Source organism: Vigna umbellata, chromosome 3 (genome assembly GCF_029865625.1).
Source record: "Vigna umbellata cultivar VRB3 chromosome 3, Vumbellata_1.0, whole genome shotgun sequence".
Taxonomy (NCBI): domain Eukaryota; kingdom Viridiplantae; phylum Streptophyta; class Magnoliopsida; order Fabales; family Fabaceae; genus Vigna; species Vigna umbellata.
In genome coordinates, this window is record NC_142167.1 from 1,760,137 (window position 1) to 1,773,152 (window position 13,016).

Here is a 13,016-nt window from a genome sequence, read left to right on the forward strand (position 1 = left end):
AAATAATTTTAAAATCTATAATTTAGCAATGTTTCAGATGATATATGAATTATAGTCTTAAACTGATTATGAATAAATATAATTCTAATTTAGCAATCTTTCTCTTTTTAAAGCAATCAGCTTGGTTTAATCTTTGCCCAAATTTTAACAAGGCAAAGGTAAGCCGTCATTAATTAATATTATAGTACCCTACGAACTTTTGCACATAACAATTTAAAATTGATGAATAAATAATGTTTCGATTTATGCAAAACTAAAATCGTGAAATCTTATAATAGCAAAAAGTAGATGTTAGTTTCATACTTACTAATAGTACCCATCCAATGCATACAGACTTGACTTCCTTTACTTTGTATTAGGACGCAACAATTTCAGATTGCCAGGCAACACCAACTAATAAAAACCTCTTAAAAATTCCAAATAAAAATATATTCTGTTACACTGAGATTGCGACAAGGTATAACAAGAAGTTGGAAAGAGGTAGCTTTTATTTGCAAAATGATGACATTCCATCGCATAAAAATCTGTATCCACACAATTTATAATGAACAAGAATGTAAGTTAAACCATGACAACACACAGAATGTTGTCATTTAGATGTTGGCAATGGATACGGGCTCTCGGAGGATCCTCTCCATCTGTTGTGCCCTGGTCTTAATAGACATGTCAAAGACCTTCTGGTTAAATTCCAGCACAATACCACCAAGTATGCTAGGATCAATCTGAAAAATCAAAAGGAAAAAAGTCCGAAATTAACAACTTTAATTCAGGAGACGCACGCACATAATCTCAGGTGGACAAAATTTCACACTAGTACCTTCTGTTCAAGATGAACCTTTGCTCCAGAACCCATTATTTCTTGAAGAGTGTCCTTCAAAGCCTTTTCCTCTTCAGGGGGAAGAGCCTGGCAAAAAAATATAGTTAGGTAAGGAAATAACTAATCACACTGTTGTCCAGCGACATAACTTCATATCACATCCAACTAAAGCATCCAAAAGCCAATCTTAATACAATTTTACAAAACACTAACATGCCCAACTACCGAAATTAGCATGACCATTTATACAGTTTACAGAAGGAACAACTAACCAATAAAACAGCATTCATCTGTAGGTGTAGGGCATGCTGATATACTAGCTCTCGTTCAGAATTAGATGTTCAACGCTACAATTTTACTATGTAAAAATACTCGAAAAGGTACTTACAACAACGGTGGTTACAGTCGCTTTCACTTCTCCCTTGTATGCCATTGCCAACGCCCTAAACTTCTTTGCAATGGTGTCTATGTTTTTAAGCCTTCCATTCTCAGCAGCAATAACTTCACAAGCAAAAAATAATAATCAATGAACAATGGTATAAAAAAATAATGTGGCTAGCATCTAATTTAGTTCAAGATAAATGAGACAGTTTGAAGTGCTACAAAAGTGGCACCAAAGTAACTAACAGTCTCCCAAGACAAGAGTTCCAACAAAAGCCATGACACGTAGCCTTGAAGACTAACGCTATTGTAACACGAATTTTAAGTTTCAACCAGAATGCAAACAACCTTTTTTAATATTGCACCTTTTTTATTTTATTAGTAATCTATTATTCAGATTTATACATACGTTTTCTTTTTATTTATTTTATGATTAATTAAGAAATTGAGATATAGATCATTTTTACATATTATAAAGAATGATGTGACCAAATTGATAAAGGCAGTGGATGGTGAATCCACCATGCGAGAGTTCAATTCCTGTTTTTTGCCCATCTCTATCTATATTCTATTCAAATACTGATACATGCAAGAACCCTGACATAATATTTTGACAGTAATGGCTGTCATGCTTAACCAGAGACGGAGAGAGATAACTTGTTATATTTCAGACCTTTTCTTTTTGTGTAACACTCCCAAAGGCATCCTTCTTAATAGTATTATTCTAGATAAACTCCTATAATTAGCATAAAGTCAGCTAAGTAGGATAGGTTCAGCTTGAGCGTCAGGGAAGTGACCTAAGATTAGCATCTATACTAGGAGAAATACAATGCGAATTAAGGAAGGAGCACATGACTAAATTCTTTTATGTTTTCCTTACTGTTTTGGCATGATTGCCATGACCCAAAAAGGGTGACAGCAAGCTTTAGAGGGGTTAACGAAGGTTAGGGGTATCTGGGCGTTCCTGTTGTTTTATACTTTTTCAGCTAAGGGTTTATTAGGCAGAGTATTTATTCTCTGAAGCACTTGCTCTGTGAGAGGAGGTTATAGTCTTGCAGTAATCCTCCCCAATTCCATCTGTCAGTAAATAAATATTAGTATTTCAAACACTAGAAAGTGTGTTTCAATGTTTTATAACTCACATGCAGAAAAAGCTAAGTGGAAAGAGAGCTCGGAATTCTGGTGATTCACACTTAAACTGTCAATTAACAGTAAATTTAATATGACTGGAATAAACATTGGAGACAATTGGGTGATAAGGAGCTATACTTTAAGTATAATTTCCAATCATGGGAAGTAAAAAGAAGATGCAAATATAAAATCCACTGAAAGATGTGAGTGTAGCTAAAATTCACGTTGAATAGCTAAAATGTATTAAAAAGAAAATATGTACAATAGTATGTGCATGTGAAGAGACAATATATAAGAGAAGAAATTATTACTTCTTTCAGGATTAATGCTCTACAGTCAGAAGGAAATTCACACGTGTCATGCCAACTAGAGGATTGAAGACTTATCTTACCAAGGAAGTTCTTTGTCACGTCCGAAAACTTAGCTTCTCCACAAACCTCCTGGATGACTTTTACTCTAACATCCTTAGCCACAGACAAATCCTTTATAAACTGTGAAAATTTGGAACTATTCTGTACTGCCTCAACAAATTGCAGAAGCTCAGACTCGACCTTTTCGATTGCATTGGCTTTGACAGATGCAATGTACAAAGCAGAGGCATAGTTTCCTGAACCTCCATACAAGGCCAAAGGAACCTAAAAAGCAACAGAAGAGAAAAAAATACATGAAAAACTGGACCAAACCATGGAAAACAACAAGCACAACAGGGGACAGAAACTTTGTACAAACATTCAACCAGCACTAACTGAATACATGATCAAAAAGAAGATTCTTTTGGCTACCCAAAGGTATCTCCTTCAAGGAAATCCCGATCGACACACTAAATACAAGATATCACAATAGGGGTGCAAAACATGTTTCGCGGCACTGTGAAGGACTATCCCATTCTACTAAATATAACCACTCCATTCAACAAACTATACTTAGCCGAAAATACATCGACGCACACAGTTTTCCACGCATATTCGTTTCATCAATGAATCACACACAATAAATTACAACCCAAAATAATGTATTCCAATACCTTAACTTTTTGGTCCTTTTCTCCGGGCACGTTAGCATAATTTCTGGAGGCCTGCACAAGAACAGGATGAAACAAGAGCAAGTTATGAATCAAAATATAAAAATGAAGAACAATAAAAAATCGCAGATTCAAAAACTTTCAAACGAATAGAGGGCACGGAAGTGAAACTAGAAAGAAAAATTGAGATTGTTGGGTTTATGATTCTTACGAGGGAAATGGAAGGGGCAACGAGAGATCGTTGGAGATTGGAACGGTGGGAAGTGAGGGAGGTGGATTTTTTGAAGAGGGAGATTCCCGATCTGACGCGATTGCAGAGTGCCATCACTGCAGAAACCCTAATTTTGTCGAGTTTCAGTGAGCGAGTTTGGTTCTGTAGTTTGGAAGAGAAACAAAGGCAAAGAGAAACTGAATCTGAATAGGGCTAATGAAGACTCAGCAGTAAATTTTAAGAGTTATTCTTTTTATTTTTTTACTTTTTTTTCTTTTTTACACTTTCTTCTTTTTACTTTTAATGGATTATATAACATTACACAATTTTTGCATTTCATTAATTTTCGTAATTGTTTAAAAATATTCTCTAACAATATAGAGGTTACTTTAAATAGTAAAAAAATCTCTTAACTAATATTTATTGTTAATTTAATATTACAGCAGAAATTGCATTCGTGTTGTCTGTTACTTTTTTTATTAAATTATTTCTTGAAATTTTGTTTTATTATACTAAAAATTTTGTAATTTTTATCTATGGACGAGAAGAGATACTTAATCATTAAAAGAAATGCATTGGATTTCATTTATAGTTTTTAGATTGGGATGACAAAATAGAAAAATTTAATGTAAGAGAAAAGTAGAAGTGTTTCACATATATATTTAAACATGAAAAACACAATTTCAAAACATTAAAAAATAAAATAAGTTTAAATATAAAAAACAAAAGTACTGTAAATAGTATTTTTAAGATATTGAGTGCATCCTTATTTAAATGAACCGTGTTAATTATATTTTTTGAAATAATTATTAAAAATGTGAATTCTAATCTGGGTGAGAGTATCAAATTTCTAAAAGCTACTGTTGAACTTATATTAATGAGTTTTACGCAGTTGTGTTTTTTAATAGTTGTTGGCAAAATACTATATAATATTATATTTTTCAATAAAAATAAGTATTAATAAAAAAATAGTTGATAGGATTTTAACAAATAAATTTTAAGTTAAAAAATTATAATGATAATATGGTTTTAGAAACTTTCTGAAAAATAATTGAATCTTTATTGTGAAACAACAAAAACGATCATGGTTGAAGGCTAAAAAAATTCCCTTGTTCAATGTGAGAACCTGATAATTAACACACTTAAATCCATCCTATGATCACTGTTTTAATTCACCTTGCCACGTCAAAATTCCACTCTCTTTCTCTCTGCATGCACTGAATGCCATATGTCACTTTGGAAGCTTCTAAAAGCTGTAGTGGAGACCAGGTGGCAGTGAGTAACTGCTCAACCGTTTGACGAGGGAGAGAAAATAATTTCTCTGAAAACTCTTCTCTTCCTTTCATGCAATCTTCTTCTTTCTCTCGAATTCTGATTTCTCATCTTCTCTGTATTTCCCTGCACTCTTTCATCTTCTCTCTAAAATACCTCACTATCAACTCCTCTGATCTAATTTCAGAGACCGTAGACACCTTCACTGCACCGTGAGCATCAATTTGATCCGAACAGAACTGAGAACTGAACTGGTAAGTTCTCATTCTGCATAATTGTCCATTTAGTTCATGCGAACCAAAATTCTGGTTGCATGCATGATTAGAAATCTGATCTGTTGTGATTCTGGTGTATCAGATTTAGTGGAATTGGTTGAGTGAATTCCTGGATAGAAAGCCGTGAGTGTAAGAGTAAAATTCTAAGCAATTGGAAGTACACTGCAGTAACAGGTAAGGGAAGCTTTAGTAATTTAATTTAATATATGTTTGATCTGTATGACAGTAATGAATTGTGATGGATGTCTGAAATGTATGCATTATGCAAATTTTGAATATGCGTGATGAAGCAGAATTGAAATGGATGTATATCAGGAATGTTGTATGAAATTATGCAATGAATGAAATGTATGAGTTGTAATGTGATTGATTCTGCATAATTTGGAATGATTTTGATTTGAACTGTATGTTGACATGATATGTTTGAAACTGGAAGATGGAAGACTCTGTATTTATGGATTGATAATAGGAATTTTGGAATGCATGAGAGTTATGTTAAAGATAAATTCTAAGTTATGAATCGTATGTAAAACTGTGAAATTCTCGTGTTTGAAAATCTGGAAAGTCTGGTCTTCTCTGATTGATGGTGTACGCTCGTCATCGAACGGTCTTATACCGTTCGGTTTCACTGGACAATAACTTAGAGTAAGAATTCTTTCATTTGGAGAGGATTCGGATCGAGAACGAGCGTTATTTGTGTCAAGAGTTAGGTTTGAGCGTTCGGCTCAACTTAGCGTGTCCAACCATTTAAAAATTAAATTGAAGGGTAATAGTACGCTCGGTTTTGTTCACCAGCGTTCGTCATAAGTGGCGCTTAGTATTATATTGAGCGTTCGCCCAAAGGAACTCTCGATCTTAGATTGAGCGTTCGTTCTAGTTAGCGTTCGGTCTGATACTGAACGTTCGTTCCCATGCGCGTTCATTTCCATGCGCGTTAGTTTTATTTGATGCTCGGTCATTGACTGGCGTTCGTCCTAAGCAGTGTTCGGTTTTATAACTGAACGCTCGTCCTATCCTGGACTCGTGAGCGAACGTATATGGTGTTCGTTCAAATTCTTATTTAACGTTCGGTTTTTTTTATGACAGTGTTCATATCTGAATTTCTTTCGTATTCTGGTTATCTATTGAAATATATCTAAATTATACTTATCCTTTTTATTCAATCTCCAGTATTATACTTAGAATTATTCTAAGTATTATTCAGATCTTTTTGATTCAATCTCAAATAAATTCTTAAGTGTTCTTAACTCACGTAAATGGATACAGATTCGTTTCTTTTGTTCAGAAACGAGACTACAGTGCACTGTAATACAGTCGTTGTGATCTATTAAAGAGTAACTTGTATTTAAATTAAGAGAGTGGAATACAGAATGCGAATCTGAATAAGAGAAATTGTGAATATGTACAAATGGTGATTTGAATGGAATTATGAGATTTGGATTGTGAATGAGCGTTCCAAGGAGGAACGTCTCCATGATGTGAATATGAGAAGTAGTGTAGTATGACCATGGATTAAGCTACTGATGGCTGTTCATCCTGATATTCCGTGATTGCTCATCCTCATGTAGAGGAGAGTAGTTCATGCGTGGGAATGGCAGGAGGCACTAGTCCTTATAGTACTTGGGCTGATAAGGGTTAACCTCGGGTGGCAGCTGTTGAGGGTATCCCAGTTACTACATCACCCGGGTGCAAGAACGCCTGTAGATACATGGATCATACAGTCCGGACAGTCTTTAATTATGAGAATTTGGATGAGTCACTGTATGCGTGGATATGTGTTTAATATTGTATGAATTGTATGACTGATTTTATATGTTAAATTATGTTGATTGTGTTGAATTAAATTACCTAAGCTTACCCTTGCAATTTCCTTGTGTTGTCTACTGTTTTCTGTATGTCCGTCTTGTCAATGCAATGATCATCCGTTGTGGATGTGAGCAGATGGTGATGCATCCCTTGAACCATGCTGGAAGAAGAAAATTTGGAGGATGCCAACCTTGTGGAGTTGAAGTTAAAGCTGAGCAGTAGAGGCTCATTCCGTAGCAGTTTTAGGATTTAGTTATATACTGTATTTTGACAGTTCTGTTATAGTTTTGCAGAATTGTAAATACTGAACTGTTTTATATTTTGATGAGTTTCTGAACACTGTAAAGTGCTGCAAGTTCAGTTTTAAATGTTGAGCATCTGCTGTAATGAACTGTACAGTACTGTTTATTTTTATACGTGCTGTTTTCTTTTGGAGCAGCTGTTATTTAGTTTAAAACTGCACTGTATTTTCTGTAAATGTGATTAGTTCTGATTAATGGTAATTACTATTTATTGGGATGTTACATTTATTGGTATCAGAGCAGTTTTGTTCTTTTAAGGACATATAGGGTATGAGTGCACTGTGCTTTTCGTTGTGTGCTTGATATGTGTTTGATGAGTTATTAATTTTTAACTCTTGAACATAGCTAACGTACGTTTTCTCTGATCCAGAAAACGAATGGCTCCTAGACTTCCTCCCCCACCTCAGCCGAATGAATCTGATGCACCAATTAGTGCCCGTGTGTTGGAGGCAGTCATAGACAGACTTCAACAACAAAACACAACTTTGGTTGAGCAGAACGCTGCCTTGATGAGGCAAAACCAGGAAGCAATGCAAAGTATGGAGGCTTCTCGTGTTCACTCAGAAGCAACGCAAAGACAACTAATGGACATCTTGGCAGCTGGCCGAGGCACACCAGGAGCCTCCTCCTCTAATGCTGCACCCCATGCAGAATGGAGTTTGGAAAGCTTCTTACAGCACCATCCTGCCAAGTTTAATGGGAAAGGACTTCCAGATGAAGCGGATCAGTGGCTTAGAGATATGGAGCGGATTTATGAGGCCAAGAGATGTCCAAATGAAAACCGTTTGGCATTCACAGAGTATTTGTTGACGGGAGAAGCTAGCCATTGGTGGTCAAGTGTGAAGATGTTGTTGACAGAAGCTCAAAGTCCAATTTCCTGGGAGGTTTTCAGAACTAAATTCTATGAAGAATATTTCCCAGACAGTGTGCGTTTTGCTAAGGAGGTGGAGTTCCTTCAATTGGTGCAAGGCAGTATGTCCGTCTCAGAATACACCAACAAATTCAAACATCTTGTCCGTTTTAATACCATGGCAACCAGTGAAGAATGGCAGTGCAGGAAATTTGAAAATGGGCTGAGGAGTGATTTGAAGGTGTTAATATCCTGCTTATGTATCAGATCTTTCCCTGCCATGGTTGAAAGAGCAAAGGTATTGGAGAAGAACGTTGCTGAGGCCGAGCAACAGAAGAAGCAGCAGTTGAACAGGGGGCAGGTTGCATCCAGAAACCCACTGAACTTAAGAAGATCCCCATACGTTCGTCCAACTCAGTCATCTGGTGGATCACAGGCCTTGGTTCCGGTTGGCCAAACTGGACAGTCAAGGACTGTGACGTGCTATCAGTGTGGAGGACCACATTTGAGATGGGTTTGTCCTCAACTGGCTGGAATTAAACGCTGCAACAAATGTGGGAGAAATGGACATTCAGATCAGGAGTGTAATGTGGGAGGCCGTGCGGTAATGAGACCTCCAAATGCTGGAAGAACTCAACAAGGTAGAGGTGGACGTGCACAAGCAACAGGAAGGGTGTACGCTATTACTGGTGCTGAAGCTGCTCGCTCAGGTACCCTTATCACCAGTACTTGTTTACTGTTTGGAAAGCCGTGTGGTGTATTGTATGATTCGGGGGCGACTCACTCCTTCATCTCGAAGGCGTGTGTTGAGAAGTTGGGGCTAGTGGAGAGCGAATTACAGTTCGATCTGGTGGTGTCAACCCCAGCGGCTGGTGGGATCAAGACATCTACAGTTTGTGTAAGATGTCCTATAGAAGTTGAGGGGCGTAGATATAAAGTTAATCTCATTTGCCTACCCCTTCAAGACTTAGAAGTAATTTTGGGGATGGATTGGTTGGCTACCAATCGGATCCTCATTGACTGTGGGAAGAAGGAATTATTCTTTCCAGCTGAAGAAGATGAAGAACTGTCAATCACTCTTGGGCAGTTAAAGGAGGACATCATGGAAGGAGCAAGCTGTTTCCTTATCATGACATATGAAGGCAATGAGATGGGGCGTTCATCTGATGTTGATAACAGTGGAGGGAGAACAGTAGTGGATGAGTTTTCAGATGTTTTTCCGGATGAAGTACCTGGTTTACCTCCCATTCGTGAGGTAGAATTCACGATTGACTTGGTGACCACTGCTGCACCCATCTCGGTTCAACCTTACAGAATGGCACCAGCTGAATTAGTGAACTAAGAAACAGATTGAGGAATTGATGGACAAGAGGTTCATCCGTCCAAGTGCTTCACCGTGGGGAGCACCTGTATTATTGGTAAAGAAGAAGGATGGCAGCTCCGTCTCTGTATTGATTATAGCAACTTAATAAGCTGACCATCAAGAACAAGTATCCACTGCCGAGGATAGACGATCTGCTGGATCAATTGCATGGTGCGTGCGTATTTTCAAAAATTGATTTACGTTCGGGCTATCATCAAATCAGAGTTAAAGAGGAGGACATTCAGAAGACTGCATTTCGGTCTCGTTATGGCCATTATGAGTATGTGGTGATGCCCTTTGGAGTGACAAACGCACCTGCAATCTTCATGGATTATATGAACAGAATTTTTAGACCGTACCTGGATAAATTTGTTGTGGTGTTTATTGATGACATCCTGATCTATTCCAAGAGTTGGGAGCATGAAGACCACTTGAATTGTCTTGGCGTGTTGAGGGAGAAGAGCTGTATGCCAAGCGTTCAAAGTGTGAATTCTGGATGAAGGAATCCAGTTTTGGGACACGTGTTTCTGCAGGAGGTATTGCAGTGGATCCAGCCAAGGTGAAGGCAGTGCTGGATTGGGAGAGTCCACGTTCAGTCACGGAGGTTAGGAGTTTTGTGGGACTCGCTGGCTACTATAGGAGGTTCATTGAGGGATTTTCTAAGATAGTAGCCCCTCTGACTTACCTCACCAGGAAGGACCAGCCGTTTGCTTGGACAGATAAATGTGAGGAGAGCTTCCAGGAATTGAAGAAGAAATTAACAAGCGCTCCTGTGTTGGTGATTCCAGACACAGCCAACCTTTTGAAGTATATTGTGATGCGTCATATCAAGGCTTGGGCTGTGTACTGATGCAGGAAAGAAAGGCAGTGGCGTACGCTTCCAGGCAGTTGAAAGTTCATGAGAAGAATTACCCCACACACGACTTGGAGCTGGCAGCAGTGGTGTTTGCGTTAAAAATCTGGAGGCATTATCTGTATGGTGCAACGTTTCAAGTATTTAGTGATCACAAGAGTCTCAAGTACCTCTTTGATCAAAAGGAGTTGAATATGAGGCAAAGGAGGTGGCTTGAATTCTTGAAGGATTACGAATTTGAATTACTGTATCATCCTGGAAAAGCAAATGTGGTGGCTGATGCATTGAGTAGGAAAGCCGTAAGGGTCTCTGCAATGATGGTGAAGGAGCTGAATTTGGTGGAAAGCTTTAGAGATCTAAGATTGCAGTTGACTTGGGACATGTTTCGGTGTTATCATATGCTGTAATCTCAGAATTTCCAGTGATGTATTTGACCAAATCTGGAAGAAGCAACGTGAGGATGAAGAACTGGTGAAGATATTAAGCGCGCTCAGTTTGAGTAAAGATAAGGATTTCAATGCAGGAACAGACGGTATGTTGCGTTACCGGGGAAGGACGTGTGTCCCTAATGATGGCGAGCTGAAGAGAATCATATTGGAGGAAGCACATCACAGCCGTCTTAGCATGCATCCTGGCATGACTAAGATGTACCAAGACCTTCGTTTGTCATTCTGGTGGCCTGGTATGAAGAGTGACATTGCACGTTTTGTGTCCTCTTGCTTAACTTGTCAAAGAGCCAAAGCTGAACACCAAAGACCAGGAGGATTGTTGCAGCCTTTGGAAATTCCAGAATGGAAGTGGGATAGCATCTCTATGGATTTCGTGACTCATCTGCCACGTACAGTCCGAAACCATGATTCAATTTGGGTGATTGTGGACAGATGACTAAGAGCGCTCACTTCCTGGCTGTTAATTTGAAGATGTCTATGACAAATTTGGCTAAGCTATACGTGAAGGAGATTGTTAGACTGCATGGAGTTCCTTCAAGCATTATATCAGATAGAGACACGAGATTCACATCTCGTTTTTGGCAGTCACTGCAAGGAGAATTGGGAAGCAAACTGCAATGAGTTCTGCTTATCACCCTCAGACGGATGGCCAATCCGAGCGAACCATCCAAACTCTTGAAGACTTGTTGAGGACGTGTGTTATAGATCATATGGGAGTATGGGATGAAGTTCTGCCGCTTGTTGAATTCACATACAATAACAGTTATCAAGCAAGCATAGGAATGGCACCGTTTGAAGCTCTTTATGGAAGAAAGTGTAGAACTCCTTTGTGTTGGTTCCAAGAAGGTGAAACTGCAGTCACTGGACCAGAATTAATCCAGCAAACAACAGAGAAAGTGAAACTGATCCAAGAGCGTTTGAAGACTTCTCAAAGCAGGCAGAAATCGTATGCAGATAAGAGAAGAAGACCCTTAGAATTCACTGCTGGAGATCACGTGTTTCTGAGGTTGAATCCAATCACTGGTGTGGGAAGAGTCCTTCGTCCAAAGAAGCTTTCTCCCAAGTACGTTGGACCTTATCAAATTCTGAAGAGGATTGGAGCAGTGGCGTATGAACTGGCGTTACCACCTCAACTGTCCAACCTTCATCCAGTCTTTCATGTCTCTCAACTCCGCAAATATATAGCGGATCCATCACACGTATTGGAGTTAGAAGATATCCAACTTCGGCCAGATAGAACACTGGAGATGCAACCAGTCTGCATTGAAGACAGCCGCACCAGACTTTACAAAGGAAAGGATGTTAGTCTCGTGAAAGTGGTGTGGAATGCAAAGACTGGTGACTCAACATGGGAGGTTGAAGAGGCTGTGAGAGAATTGTATCCGCACCTATTCCTGGTAAGCTTTAGAATTTTCGAGGACGAAAATTTTTGTAGTTAGGGGGAATGTGAGAACCTGATAATTAACACACTTAAATCCATCCTATGATCACTGTTTTAATTCACCTTGCCACGTCAAAATTCCACTCTCTTTCTCTCTGCATGCACTGAATGCCATATGTCACTTTGGAAGCTTCTAAAAGCTGTAGTGGAGACCAGGTGGCAGTGAGTAACTGCTCAACCGTTTGACGAGGGAGAGAAAATAATTTCTCTGAAAACTCTCTCTTCCTTTCATGCAATCTTCTTCTTTCTCTCGAATTCTGATTTCTCATCTTCTCTGTATTTCCCTGCACTCTTTCATCTTCTCTCTAAAATACCTCACTATCAACTCCTCTGATCTAATTTCAGAGACCGTAGACACCTTCACTGCACCGTGAGCATCAATTTGATCCGAACAGAACTGAGAACTGAACTGGTAAGTTCTCATTCTGCATAATTGTCCATTTAGTTCATGCGAACCAAAATTCTGGTTGCATGCATGATTAGAAATCTGATCTGTTGTGATTCTGGTGTATCAGATTTAGTGGAATTGGTTGAGTGAATTCCTGGATAGAAAGCCGTGAGTGTAAGAGTAAAATTCTAAGCAATTGGAAGTACACTGCAGTAACAGGTAAGGGAAGCTTTAGTAATTTAATTTAATATATGTTTGATCTGTATGACAGTAATGAATTGTGATGGATGTCTGAAATGTATGCATTATGCGAATTTTGAATATGCGTGATGAAGCAGAATTGAAATGGATGTATATCAGGAATGTTGTATGAAATATGCAGTGAATGAAATGTATGAGTTGTAATGTGATTGATTCTGCATAATTTGGAATGATTTTGATTGAACTGTATGTTGA

At 38.3% G+C, this 13,016-nt stretch overlaps 1 protein-coding gene across 1 annotated transcript; it reads right to left on the minus strand.

Annotated features, from left to right (window-relative positions):
- Window positions 1–394: 394 nt before the first annotated feature.
- On the minus strand, window positions 395–3,775 carry ATP5 (delta subunit of Mt ATP synthase). Its single transcript, XM_047292243.2, has 6 exons — window positions 3,562–3,775; window positions 3,354–3,404; window positions 2,721–2,964; window positions 1,206–1,318; window positions 818–904; window positions 395–722 (listed from the first exon to the last, which is right to left on the minus strand). Exons 1-6 carry the CDS (start codon window positions 3,673–3,675, stop codon window positions 594–596), a joined length of 738 nt encoding a protein of 245 aa, XP_047148199.2. The 5' UTR covers window positions 3,676–3,775; the 3' UTR covers window positions 395–593.
- Window positions 3,776–13,016: the final 9,241 nt, after the last annotated feature.